The sequence below is a fragment of the Sprattus sprattus genome (genome assembly GCF_963457725.1).
Source record: "Sprattus sprattus genome assembly, chromosome: 2".
Lineage (NCBI taxonomy): Eukaryota > Metazoa > Chordata > Actinopteri > Clupeiformes > Clupeidae > Sprattus > Sprattus sprattus.
The window spans coordinates 973281-989343 of NC_137921.1; the positions used below are offsets into that span (position 1 = coordinate 973281).

At 40.1% G+C, this 16063-nt stretch overlaps 1 protein-coding gene across 1 annotated transcript in view; it reads left to right on the top strand.

Annotated features, from left to right (window-relative positions):
• The window catches only part of adipor1b (adiponectin receptor 1b), a gene marked incomplete at its 3' end in the record, with an annotated part of 27836 nt that extends 13398 nt beyond the window's left edge, over positions 1-14438 (top strand). The window contains exon 7 of the mRNA XM_080833037.1: positions 14428-14438. Within this exon, the coding sequence (XP_080689163.1) occupies positions 14428-14438 (11 nt within the window). The remainder of the gene's footprint in view (positions 1-14427) is intronic.
• Between the last annotated feature and the right edge of the window lie 1625 nt (positions 14439-16063).

Below are 16063 nucleotides of genomic sequence, written 5' to 3' on the forward strand. Positions count from 1 at the left end.
AGTGATAGACTGGATATTATACAGCAGTGATAGACTGGATATTATACAGCAGTGATAGATATTATACAGCAGTGATAGATATTATACAGCAGTGATAGACTGGATATTATACAGCAGTGATAGATATTATACAGCAGTGATAGACTGGATATTATACAGCAGTGATAGATATTATACAGCAGTGATAGACTGGATATTATACAGCAGTGATAGACTGGATATTATACAGCAGTGATAGATATTATACAGCAGTGATAGACTGGATATTATACAGCAGTGATAGATATTATACAGCAGTGATAGACTGGATATTATACAGCAGTGATAGATATTATACAGCAGTGATAGACTGGATATTATACAGCAGTGATAGACTGGATATTATACAGCAGTGATAGACTGGATATTATACAGCAGTGATAGACTGGATATTATACAGCAGTGATAGATATTATACAGCAGTGATAGACTGGATATTATACAGCAGTGATAGATATTATACAGCAGTGATAGACTGGATATTATACAGCAGTGATAGACTGGATATTATACAGCAGTGATAGACTGGATATTATACAGCAGTGATAGACTGGATATTATACAGCAGTGATAGACTGGATATTATACAGCAGTGATAGACTGGATATTATACAGCAGTGATAGACTGGATATTATACAGCAGTGATAGACTGGATATTATACAGCAGTGATAGACTGGATATTATACAGCAGTGACAGATATTATACAGCAGTGATAGATATTATACAGCAGTGATAGACTGGATATTATACAGCAGTGATAGATATTATACAGCAGTGATAGATATTATACAGCAGTGATAGATATTATACAGCAGTGATAGACTGGATATTATACAGCAGTGATAGACTGGATATTATACAGCAGTGATAGACTGGATATTATACAGCAGTGATAGACTGGATATTATACAGCAGTGATAGATATTATACAGCAGTGATAGACTGGATATTATACAGCAGTGATAGATATTATACAGCAGTGATAGATATTATACAGCAGTGATAGACTGGATATTATACAGCAGTGATAGATATTATACAGCAGTGATAGATATTATACAGCAGTGATAGATATTATACAGCAGTGATAGACTGGATATTATACAGCAGTGATAGACTGGATATTATACAGCAGTGATAGACTGGATATTATACAGCAGTGATAGACTGGATATTATACAGCAGTGATAGACTGGATATTATACAGCAGTGATAGACTGGATATTATACAGCAGTGATAGACTGGATATTATACAGCAGTGATAGATATTATACAGCAGTGATAGATATTATACAGCAGTGATAGACTGGATATTACACAGCAGTGATAGACTGGATATTATACAGCAGTGATAGACTGGATATTATACAGCAGTGATAGACTGGATATTATACAGCAGTGATAGATATTATACAGCAGTGATAGACTGGATATTATACAGCAGTGATAGACTGGATATTATACAGCAGTGATAGACTGGATATTATACAGCAGTGATAGATATTATACAGCAGTGATAGATATTATACAGCAGTGATAGACTGGATATTATACAGCAGTGATAGATATTATACAGCAGTGATAGACTGGATATTATACAGCAGTGATAGATATTATACAGCAGTGATAGACTGGATATTATACAGCAGTGATAGACTGGATATTATACAGCAGTGATAGATATTATACAGCAGTGATAGACTGGATATTATACAGCAGTGATAGATATTATACAGCAGTGATAGACTGGATATTATACAGCAGTGATAGATATTATACAGCAGTGATAGACTGGATATTATACAGCAGTGATAGACTGGATATTATACAGCAGTGATAGACTGGATATTATACAGCAGTGATAGACTGGATATTATACAGCAGTGATAGATATTATACAGCAGTGATAGACTGGATATTATACAGCAGTGATAGATATTATACAGCAGTGATAGACTGGATATTATACAGCAGTGATAGACTGGATATTATACAGCAGTGATAGACTGGATATTATACAGCAGTGATAGACTGGATATTATACAGCAGTGATAGACTGGATATTATACAGCAGTGATAGACTGGATATTATACAGCAGTGATAGACTGGATATTATACAGCAGTGATAGACTGGATATTATACAGCAGTGACAGATATTATACAGCAGTGATAGATATTATACAGCAGTGATAGACTGGATATTATACAGCAGTGATAGATATTATACAGCAGTGATAGATATTATACAGCAGTGATAGATATTATACAGCAGTGATAGACTGGATATTATACAGCAGTGATAGATATTATACAGCAGTGATAGACTGGATATTATACAGCAGTGATAGATATTATACAGCAGTGATAGATATTATACAGCAGTGATAGACTGGATATTATACAGCAGTGATAGATATTATACAGCAGTGATAGACTGGATATTATACAGCAGTGATAGACTGGATATTATACAGCAGTGATAGATATTATACAGCAGTGATAGACTGGATATTATACAGCAGTGATAGATATTATACAGCAGTGATAGACTGGATATTATACAGCAGTGATAGATATTATACAGCAGTGATAGATATTATACAGCAGTGATAGACTGGATATTATACAGCAGTGATAGATATTATACAGCAGTGATAGATATTATACAGCAGTGATAGACTGGATATTATACAGCAGTGATAGATATTATACAGCAGTGATAGACTGGATATTATACAGCAGTGATAGACTGGATATTATACAGCAGTGATAGACTGGATATTATACAGCAGTGATAGATATTATACAGCAGTGATAGACTGGATATTATACAGCAGTGATAGACTGGATATTATACAGCAGTGATAGACTGGATATTATACAGCAGTGATAGACTGGATATTATACAGCAGTGATAGATATTATACAGCAGTGATAGACTGGATATTATACAGCAGTGATAGATATTATACAGCAGTGATAGACTGGATATTATACAGCAGTGATAGACTGGATATTATACAGCAGTGATAGACTGGATATTATACAGCAGTGATAGACTGGATATTATACAGCAGTGATAGACTGGATATTATACAGCAGTGATAGACTGGATATTATACAGCAGTGATAGACTGGATATTATACAGCAGTGATAGACTGGATATTATACAGCAGTGACAGATATTATACAGCAGTGATAGATATTATACAGCAGTGATAGACTGGATATTATACAGCAGTGATAGATATTATACAGCAGTGATAGATATTATACAGCAGTGATAGATATTATACAGCAGTGATAGACTGGATATTATACAGCAGTGATAGATATTATACAGCAGTGATAGACTGGATATTATACAGCAGTGATAGATATTATACAGCAGTGATAGATATTATACAGCAGTGATAGACTGGATATTATACAGCAGTGATAGATATTATACAGCAGTGATAGACTGGATATTATACAGCAGTGATAGACTGGATATTATACAGCAGTGATAGACTGGATATTATACAGCAGTGATAGACTGGATATTATACAGCAGTGATAGACTGGATATTATACAGCAGTGATAGACTGGATATTATACAGCAGTGATAGACTGGATATTATACAGCAGTGATAGACTGGATATTATACAGCAGTGATAGACTGGATATTATACAGCAGTGATAGACTGGATATTATACAGCAGTGATAGACTGGATATTATACAGCAGTGATAGATATTATACAGCAGTGATAGACTGGATATTATACAGCAGTGATAGATATTATACAGCAGTGATAGACTGGATATTATACAGCAGTGATAGACTGGATATTATACAGCAGTGATAGACTGGATATTACACAGCAGTGATAGACTGGATATTATACAGCAGTGATAGACTGGATATTATACAGCAGTGATAGACTGGATATTATACAGCAGTGATAGACTGGATATTATACAGCAGTGATAGACTGGATATTATACAGCAGTGATAGATATTATACAGCAGTGATAGACTGGATATTATACAGCAGTGATAGACTGGATATTATACAGCAGTGATAGATATTATACAGCAGTGATAGATATTATACAGCAGTGATAGACTGGATATTATACAGCAGTGATAGACTGGATATTATACAGCAGTGATAGACTGGATATTATACAGCAGTGATAGACTGGATATTATACAGCAGTGATAGACTGGATATTATACAGCAGTGATAGACTGGATATTATACAGCAGTGATAGATATTATACAGCAGTGATAGACTGGATATTATACAGCAGTGATAGACTGGATATTATACAGCAGTGATAGATATTATACAGCAGTGATAGACTGGATATTATACAGCAGTGATAGACTGGATATTATACAGCAGTGATAGATATTATACAGCAGTGATAGACTGGATATTATACAGCAGTGATAGATATTATACAGCAGTGATAGACTGGATATTATACAGCAGTGATAGACTGGATATTATACAGCAGTGATAGACTGGATATTATACAGCAGTGATAGACTGGATATTATACAGCAGTGATAGACTGGATATTATACAGCAGTGATAGATATTATACAGCAGTGATAGACTGGATATTATACAGCAGTGATAGATATTATACAGCAGTGATAGACTGGATATTATACAGCAGTGATAGACTGGATATTATACAGCAGTGATAGATATTATACAGCAGTGATAGACTGGATATTATACAGCAGTGATAGACTGGATATTATACAGCAGTGATAGACTGGATATTATACAGCAGTGATAGACTGGATATTATACAGCAGTGATAGATATTATACAGCAGTGATAGACTGGATATTATACAGCAGTGATAGATATTATACAGCAGTGATAGACTGGATATTATACAGCAGTGATAGACTGGATATTATACAGCAGTGATAGACTGGATATTATACAGCAGTGATAGACTGGATATTATACAGCAGTGATAGACTGGATATTATACAGCAGTGATAGACTGGATATTATACAGCAGTGATAGACTGGATATTATACAGCAGTGATAGATATTATACAGCAGTGATAGACTGGATATTATACAGCAGTGATAGATATTATACAGCAGTGATAGACTGGATATTATACAGCAGTGATAGACTGGATATTATACAGCAGTGATAGACTGGATATTATACAGCAGTGATAGACTGGATATTATACAGCAGTGATAGACTGGATATTATACAGCAGTGATAGACTGGATATTATACAGCAGTGATAGACTGGATATTATACAGCAGTGATAGACTGGATATTATACAGCAGTGATAGACTGGATATTATACAGCAGTGATAGACTGGATATTATACACACTGTAAAAAAAAAATCTGTAAAAAAACAGTAAATTACTGGCAGCTACGGCTGCCAAACAAAAACCGCAAAATTAAAGTAAAACATCCTAATTCAAATAAAGTGCAAAAACCCTATATTTACAGATATTTCCGATTAAGGATTTGCAGAGAAAAACTGTTTTTTTTATAGATTTTTCCTCAATTAATACAATCAAACACCATCAATAAAGTTACAGCCCTAACAGTTTAGCAGAGAAAAACTGTTATTGTACAGATTCTTCCTAATTTATTACGAACAAACACCTTTTATTAAGTTAGGGTACTAAAAGTATAGCAGAGAAACACTGTTATTTTACAATGTTTTCCTCGATATTTAAGATTAAAAACCTTCAATAAAGTGGCAGCCCTAACAGTTCAGCAGAGAAAAACTGTTATTTTACAGATTTTTGTATCTATTATTAATATCGAACACTTTCAATAAGGTGACAGTACTACAAGTTTAGCAAAAAATGCTGTTATTTTACAGATTCTTCCTAATTTATTACGAACAAACACCATTCATTAAGTCAGGCTTCTTTAATTAAGATTAAAAATCTTCAATAAAGTGGCAGCCCTAACAGTTCAGCAGAGAAAAACTGTTATTTTACAGATTTTTTTATTATTAATATCGAACACTTTCAATAAAGTGACAGTACTACAAGTTCAGCAAAAAATACTGTTATTTTACAGATTCTTCCTAATTTCTAACGAGCAAACACCATTCATTAAGTCAGGCTTCTTTAATTAAGATTAAACACCTTCAATAAAGTGGCAGCCCTAACAGTTTTGCAGAGAAACACTGGTATTTTACAGATTTTCCCTCATTTATTAAAATGAAACACCTTCAATTAAGTGACGGCAATTCACATTTAGCAGATTGCTCCTACATTTTTATGATCAAACACATTCAATAAAGTGCTGACACATGCTCAAGATTGTAAAATGATGGTTTTATTTTGGAAGACAATTATTTCAAACATTGACTTGCAGGGTTTGTGATTGAAGAGTTTCAGGTGATGCAGAGTTTATTGATGGAGGACAGACGGGGAACAGGACACAAACAGAGTATACAAATCAACGAAAGGGTTAACAGACAGAGTTCTAACACAAAGATCTAGGAACATGAACTAAAGATTGCACAGAGTCTCACTCTGGCTACTGTGCGCAAGGGCAAAGAACAGAGGTACACGGCTACAGGCCGGACAAGACAGTCACATTACTCCCGGTGCCGTATGCACGGCACTCTGGATAATGCAGTCCTAAAAGTCTGCCGGCACCGAAATGGCTGACTCGGAAGCCAGCAGACAGGGAGCTTGCGGGGCTGGACGCCCACGGACAGAGAGCTTGCTGGGCTGGAAGCCAGCTGACAATGGGGTTGTAGTTGCCGGTGGCCGGAAGGCGGAATCCCAGGGACGTAGAGTGGGCCACAGAGCTAGAAGACTTGGGCAAAGGTTTCACCCTTGTAGCGACGAGACCAAACACGGAGTGAGGGGAGTGCAGGTTATATATAGGAGTGAATCAGGTGTGTGTGATCATGTGATTTGGGACCTGAATGCAGTGCAGCTGGGATGGTGAATGATACTGATGACATGCAGCTGAGAGCATGAGTGAGAGTGAAACAGGTGTATGTGCTTGTGTGATTGAAGGGGGCGTGGCCGGAGCGGAGCTCAGCAGGAACATCACAATAGCCTCTACCCACAAAAGTTAAAACATTTGACTTCAGACTCATATTAAACTACATGGAGTGAGTCAGTCCATTGCAAAGTAATTTCCCCCTTGTCTCGTCTTTATTGTTCTGCATTGTTCTGGGCCAGCCAGATCCACGGTTAGGTCAGGTCAAAAGTATTGGGACACCTGATCATCACACATATATGAGTTTCACGCACAGCTCGGCTATGCCGGCACCAAGCCTAATTGCTACCATGTGTAGTCTGTGTTTCCTAGTTGATTGGGAGTTTGATTGTTTAGGTATGGCTGCTGTGAGCCACAGGTGTTGGTGCCTTGCTGATTGACATACCTGAAATCAATGATTGGTATGAGCCAATTCAAGGTGCTTGTCAAGGCTACTTAAACTTACCTTTGTTCTTTGTTCAGGAAAGTTGCCAGTTTAATAGGACGTAAGTCCTTGGAGCTCTCACGATGGGCTAGTTACCTTGGTCCTTTTATTTGCTTTTGTTTTGTTTCGTAGTGAGAGTGATCGTGTTTAATAAGGACTCTCACTGACCAGTTAATGGTCCTTTTTATACATGTGGTCTTATGTGAATTGCTTATTTGTTGGTGGCTTCATGCATTTGTCCTTAGTGAAAACTGTATTTTTTATATTGATTTAGTATTGTCAGTGTTTTAACTGCCTTTGTGCCTTATTTGGGTTAATAAAAATACCCATCTTTCTAACATCTTCAACCTCCTGAGTCCTTTTATGAGTAACATCTTGCTCTAAGCGTGAAGGCTATCCCGACCTTTTACAGAGTCTTATCTTATCAGGATAACCCAATCAGCCAGCAAGATACGGGAACCTGTAACTAATATCATAGGTTGACTGACCTGTCAGTCTGACACAATGCGCGCACCCAAGACTATTTTGTTGCTATCATATGTCCATGGTTGCTATGGTAAACTCTGCTAAGTCTGTGCGTGAAAAACATAAACTAATACTTTCCTTGACTGGTCCACACATGTGTCAATCATGACTGTAGACCAATGAGATGCAAAGATATCCGAGTGCACAACAGAGAAGGTGGGATGTAATCAGTAATTCACGTGCATTTGTTTTGCCGTTTAGCCACGCAAGTTTTAGACAGTTCTATAACGAAATGCAGTTGTACAACGAAACACATTTATTCTACATCATCATGGCTTCTAAAAATAAAACAGTGAATCAGCCCCCAAAAAGATTGTTTTTATGGGGTTACAGCAGCATTGAAAGAGCTTCAACCGTTGGATGACGAGAAGATTGAAATAGAGTCTGGTAGAATCAGAAAGCAGCAAAAGTCACGGAAGAGTATATGGAGAGATCACCGATTATTTATCTTCTAACTTTTGATTGGGATGAGATATCAGTTCCATTTGTTCAGGTGATGGCATACCCTTGGGGGCACACAATTTTATGACATAACTGGCCATTTCAATTCATTTTCCCACTTAAATCCACAGTAATCTAGATGCAAAAGGAAAAAGAATTAGGGGGCGCCTATATTTTGGGAAGGTTATCAACATCTTTCTAAAATTTGAGATAACATATATGGTACTCTAAAGGTATTTTATCATAGCTTGAGGGGCACTTTTGTAACATCAAATTGAAATTTGCCATCATACTATACTTAAGACTCAAAAGTAGGCCTTTACATTTGGGCATGGAATTTTAGGTAGAATTTGCCAAAAAACATCAAGGATCTAACAGGTTAATGAAAATGGGTTTGCTGAATTTTTGAGGAATTCACTGTAAATTTACATAGAAACATGATAAATTGTTAGTATGTACATAAACCTTAATATAATGAGCTACATATTTAATTTCAGATTATCAGTGTAATTTTATTTACATTTGCATGTATTTTAGAAAAATGGAAAAATTATGTATAAATAATAACGTTATTTTCTGTAAAAAAAATAGAAATCCATGTAATTTGTCATTATTGGCATTATCCTTAAAATAGCAGTCGTGTTTTTAATTTATAGTTAACCTCCATTATTATACGTAGTTTTGTATACAATTTCATAAAACAGAAAACCACTGTAAAAATGTAGAGTTATTAACTGTAAAATTAGGTTGTTTTTTTACAGTGCAGCAGTGATAGACTGGATATTATACAGCAGTGATAGACTGGATATTATACAGCAGTGATAGACTGGATATTATACAGCAGTGATAGACTGGATATTATACAGCAGTGATAGACTGGATATTATACAGCAGTGATAGACTGGATATTATACAGCAGTGATAGATATTATACAGCAGTGATAGACTGGATATTATACAGCAGTGATAGACTGGATATTATACAGCAGTGATAGACTGGATATTATACAGCAGTGATAGACTGGATATTATACAGCAGTGATAGACTGGATATTATACAGCAGTGATAGACTGGATATTATACAGCAGTGATAGACTGGATATTATACAGCAGTGATAGATATTATACAGCAGTGATAGACTGGATATTATACAGCAGTGATAGACTGGATATTATACAGCAGTGATAGATATTATACAGCAGTGATAGACTGGATATTATACAGCAGTGATAGTCTGGATATTATACAGCAGTGATAGACTGGATATTATACAGCAGTGATAGACTGGATATTATACAGCAGTGATAGACTGGATATTATACAGCAGTGATAGACTGGATATTATACAGCAGTGATAGACTGGATATTATACAGCAGTGATAGACTGGATATTATACAGCAGTGATAGACTGGATATTATACAGCAGTGATAGACTGGATATTATACAGCAGTGATAGACTGGATATTATACAGCAGTGACAGACTGGATATTATACAGCAGTGATAGACTGGATATTATACAGCAGTGATAGACTGGATATTATACAGCAGTGACAGACTGGATATTATACAGCAGTGATAGACTGGATATTATACAGCAGTGATAGACTGGATATTATACAGCAGTGATAGACTGGATATTATACAGCAGTGATAGACTGGATATTATACAGCAGTGATAGACTGGATATTATACAGCAGTGATAGACTGGATATTATACAGCAGTGATAGACTGGATATTATACAGCAGTGATAGACTGGATATTATACAGCAGTGATAGACTGGATATTATACAGCAGTGATAGACTGGATATTATACAGCAGTGATAGACTGGATATTATACAGCAGTGATAGACTGGATATTATACAGCAGTGATAGACTGGATATTATACAGCAGTGATAGATATTATACAGCAGTGATAGATATTATACAGCAGTGATAGACTGGATATTATACAGCAGTGATAGATATTATACAGCAGTGATAGACTGGATATTATACAGCAGTGATAGACTGGATATTATACAGCAGTGATAGACTGGATATTATACAGCAGTGATAGACTGGATATTATACAGCAGTGATAGACTGGATATTATACAGCAGTGATAGACTGGATATTATACAGCAGTGATAGACTGGATATTATACAGCAGTGATAGACTGGATATTATACAGCAGTGATAGACTGGATATTATACAGCAGTGATAGACTGGATATTATACAGCAGTGATAGATATTATACAGCAGTGATAGATATTATACAGCAGTGATAGACTGGATATTATACAGCAGTGATAGACTGGATATTATACAGCAGTGATAGACTGGATATTATACAGCAGTGACAGACCGCACAGGGTGACGTGTGTGTGTGTGTGTGTGTGTGTGTGTGTGTGTGTGTGTGTGTGTGTATACAGCAGTGATAGACTGGATAGAATACAGCAGTTACAGACCGCACAGGGTGACGTGTGTGTGTGTGTGTGTGTGTGTGTGTGTGTGTGTGTGTGTGTGTGTGTGTGTGTATACAGCAGTGATAGACTGGATAGAATACAGCAGTTACAGACCGCACAGGGTGACGTGTGTGTGTGTGTGTGTGTGTGTGTGTGTGTGTGTGTGTGTATACAGCAGTGATAGACTGGATAGTATACAGCAGTGACAGACCGCACAGGGTGACGTGTGTGTGTGTGTGTGTGTGTGTGTGTGTGTGTGTGTGTGTGTATACAGCAGTGATAGACTGGATAGTATACAGCAGTGACAGACCGCACAGGGTGACGTGTGTGTGTGTGTGTGTGTGTGTGTGTGTGTGTGTGTGTGTGTGTGTGTGTGTGTATACAGCAGTGATAGACTGGATAGTATACAGCAGTGACAGACCGCACAGGGTGACGTGTGTGTGTGTGTGTGTGTGTGTGTGTGTGTGTGTGTGTGTATACAGCAGTGATAGACTGGATAGAATACAGCAGTTACAGACCGCACAGGGTGACGTGTGTGTGTGTGTGTGTGTGTGTGTGTGTGTGTATACAGCAGTGATAGACTGGATAGTATACAGCAGTGACAGACCGCACAGGGTGACGTGTGTGTGTGTGTGTGTGTGTGTGTGTGTGTGTGTGTGTGTATACAGCAGTGATAGACTGGATAGAATACAGCAGTTACAGACCGCACAGGGTGACGTGTGTGTGTGTGTGTGTGTGTGTGTGTGTGTGTGTGTGTGTGTGTGTATACAGCAGTGATAGACTGGATAGAATACAGCAGTTACAGACCGCACAGGGTGACGTGTGTGTGTGTGTGTGTGTGTGTGTGTGTGTGTGTATACAGCAGTGATAGACTGGATAGTATACAGCAGTGACAGACCGCACAGGGTGACGTGTGTGTGTGTGTGTGTGTGTGTGTGTGTGTTTGTGTATACAGCAGTGATAGACTGGAAAGTATACAGCAGTGACAGACCGCACAGGGTGACGTGTGTGTGTGTGTGTGTGTATACAGCAGTGATAGACCGAAATTGAATCTGGTCTCTAGCTGCCTCCCAGCTGTTATGTTTAGAACCCCTCTGATGTGATGTATAAGTTGACAAGACAGTGTAAAATGTAAACCTTAAATAAAAGTTAGCGTGGCAGTTTGTGGCAGTGACTTTCCAGACTTTCTTGATGGGTTGGTCATTATCACAGCTGGCCAATGCCTCAGCCATCTAGCTGATGATGCCAGCAGAGTAACGACTAGGATTGGAGAAGGTGTCACTACACAAGGAAGGGAGCTGATGATCATAATCCAGACTCCACCTGTCTCAGGAGCGGATATGGTCCCCATGACAACCAGATGAGGCTGGATCAGGAGCTGATAGGGTCCCCATGACAACCAGATGAGGCTGGATCAGGAGTGGATAGGGTCCCCATGACAACCAGATGAGGCTGGATCAGGAGCGGATAGGGTCCCCATGACAACCAGATGAGGCTGGATCAGGAGCCGATATCCTCATGACAACCAGATGAGGCTGGATCAGGAGCCGACATCCTCATGACAAGCAGATGAGGCTGGATCAGGAGCTGATATCCTCATGACAACCAGATGAGGCTGGATCAGGAGCCGATATCCTCATGACAACCAGATGAGGCTGGATCAGGAGCCGATATCCTCATGACAACCAGATGAGGCTGGATCAGGAGCTGATATGGTCCTCATGACAACCAGATGAGGCTGGATCAGGAGCCGATATGGTCCTCATGACAACCAGATGAGGCTGGATCAGGAGCCGATATGGTCCTCATGACAACCATATGAGGCTGGATCAGGAGCCGATATCCTCATGACAACCAGATGAGGCTGGATCAGGAGCCGATATCCTCATGACAACCAGATGAGGCTGGATCAGGAGCCGATATCCTCATGACAACCAGGTGAGGCTGGATCAGGAGCCGATATCCTCATGACAACCAGATGAGGCTGGATCAGGAGCCGATATCCTCATGACAACCAGATGAGGCTGGATCAGGAGCCGATATCCTCATGACAACCAGATGAGGCTGGATCAGGAGCCGATATCCTCATGACAACCAGATGAGGCTGGATCAGGAGCGGATAGGGTCCTCATGACAACCAGATGAGGCTGGATCAGGAGCGGATATCCTCATGACAACCAGATGAGGCTGGATCAGGAGCGGATAGGGTCGTCATGACAACCAGATGAGGCTGGATCAGGAGCGGATAGGGTCCTCATGACAACCACATGAGGCTGGATGATGGAGTAGGGTGAGGTGATGTAGAATAGAATAGACTTTATTTGTCATTGTGCATTAGATAGACAACGAAATTTGTGCAACCACTAACAAAAGTGCAGTTGTGCTGGGTGGAGGGTAGGAGGGTAGTGTGATTACTAAGTTCTGTGATGGCCCTGGGGATGAAACTGTTCTGCAGTCTGGAGGTGCGGGCTGTAGTGGCCCGGTAGCGCCTGCCAGAGGGTAGCAGGGTGAAGAGATGGTTTGCGGGGGGAGTCTCATTCTTTTTATGAAGGATTGTGAGGCTAGATGAAGGAGGAGGGTGAGTAAGTTGACTGTGTGCTGGGTCTGGGCTAGATTTGAGCCTCTCTGTCAGGTCCGGTGAGATTTTAATTTTTGTTTTATTAGTTAGTCATAATGTGATAATGTCACCTTCACAATTTAGATTTTGCACTTTGCAATTAGTAAAACATAATAAATACATTAAATATTAAATACATACAATACGATTTAAAACCCTCACCTTTCACTTGTCATACATTCCATGTTTTCCTTCGTAGTTGTTTGTTTTAGTGACTTTGCAACAATGTTTCTTTTTGACGGGAAGCGGTCCGCGTTCTCGAATGTCGGAAATCACGCGAGCGCGCTGCTGGTGACGTTGGTATGTTTTCCTTGGAGTCGCCTGTACCTGACTGACTCTAGTAGTAGTGCTTGCGAGTGAGCGAAACTCAAGGATACATCGTTGCTGTTATTCAAGCGACAGTGGTCCAGCGGTTGAAGTTATTTTGCTCTCACAGCCTGGCAAACGACCCCGATTGTCCAGCGGGGTCAGCCTGACCATCCGACACCATAGCCTAAAGTGAAGGGTTGTTGCCGGACTATGAAGCGCCATCGTGGACAGGAGTAGCCTCAAATCCCTGAGCGTCTTCACCGTAATTAGCGGTAGGTCAAAGCTAGAAGCTATGCTGCAGTGAAGTAGCGCAGACATTAACATTACTATCAGTGTGGGCCTTTCAAAATGGTACATGCGTACAGTGTGTTTTCCAGTTGCTTAGGTGGCATTCCCTTTGCTCTCTAACCACTGAGTCAGCTTGCTAGCTAGCCAGTTAGCCAAACACGCCAAAACCAGTAGTGTTGGTGGTTTACGCAAGTTAGCATGTTGGCTAGCGACCTCGGTACTATTCTAGTTTAATGTATTTGTGCTGTAAGAGTCCCGTGTGTGAAGATGTCTCCTGAGTGTTTGTCTCAGGTTTACAGTGACTAATGAGAGAGTGTCAGCAGCAGCAGCAGGTTAGCTGTGAGGTGTCCTCACCAGCCCAGTCAGATCCGTTCACACAGCCTACGCGGCGTGTGTGGTAACGTAATGCCTGCTTCGCCAGCTAGGGCAGCTAGCTACCCTTCAGTGCTGTGTCTGTGTGTTATTGTAGCTGTGTGTGTGTGTGTGTGTGTGTGTGTGTGTGTGTATACAGCAGTGATAGACTGGATAGTATACAGCAGTGACAGACCGCACAGGGTGACGTGTGTGTGTGTGTGTGTGTGTGTGTGTGTGTGTGTGTGTGTGTATACAGCAGTGATAGACTGGATAGTATACAGCAGTGACAGACCGCACAGGGTGACGTGTGTGTGTGTGTGTGTGTGTGTGTGTGTGTGTGTGTGTGTGTGTGTGTGTGTGTATACAGCAGTGATAGACTGGATAGTATACAGCAGTGACAGACCGCACAGGGTGACGTGTGTGTGTGTGTGTGTGTGTGTGTGTGTGTGTGTGTGTGTGTATACAGCAGTGATAGACTGGATAGAATACAGCAGTTACAGACCGCACAGGGTGACGTGTGTGTGTGTGTGTGTGTGTGTGTGTGTGTGTATACAGCAGTGATAGACTGGATAGTATACAGCAGTGACAGACCGCACAGGGTGACGTGTGTGTGTGTGTGTGTGTGTGTGTGTGTGTGTGTGTGTGTATACAGCAGTGATAGACTGGATAGAATACAGCAGTTACAGACCGCACAGGGTGACGTGTGTGTGTGTGTGTGTGTGTGTGTGTGTGTGTGTGTGTGTGTGTGTATACAGCAGTGATAGACTGGATAGAATACAGCAGTTACAGACCGCACAGGGTGACGTGTGTGTGTGTGTGTGTGTGTGTGTGTGTGTGTATACAGCAGTGATAGACTGGATAGTATACAGCAGTGACAGACCGCACAGGGTGACGTGTGTGTGTGTGTGTGTGTGTGTGTGTGTGTTTGTGTATACAGCAGTGATAGACTGGAAAGTATACAGCAGTGACAGACCGCACAGGGTGACGTGTGTGTGTGTGTGTGTGTATACAGCAGTGATAGACCGAAATTGAATCTGGTCTCTAGCTGCCTCCCAGCTGTTATGTTTAGAACCCCTCTGATGTGATGTATAAGTTGACAAGACAGTGTAAAATGTAAACCTTAAATAAAAGTTAGCGTGGCAGTTTGTGGCAGTGACTTTCCAGACTTTCTTGATGGGTTGGTCATTATCACAGCTGGCCAATGCCTCAGCCATCTAGCTGATGATGCCAGCAGAGTAACGACTAGGATTGGAGAAGGTGTCACTACACAAGGAAGGGAGCTGATGATCATAATCCAGACTCCACCTGTCTCAGGAGCGGATATGGTCCCCATGACAACCAGATGAGGCTGGATCAGGAGCTGATAGGGTCCCCATGACAACCAGATGAGGCTGGATCAGGAGTGGATAGGGTCCCCATGACAACCAGATGAGGCTGGATCAGGAGCGGATAGGGTCCCCATGACAACCAGATGAGGCTGGATCAGGAGCCGATATCCTCATGACAACCAGATGAGGCTGGATCAGGAGCCGACATCCTCATGACAAGCAGATGAGGCTGGATCAGGAGCTGA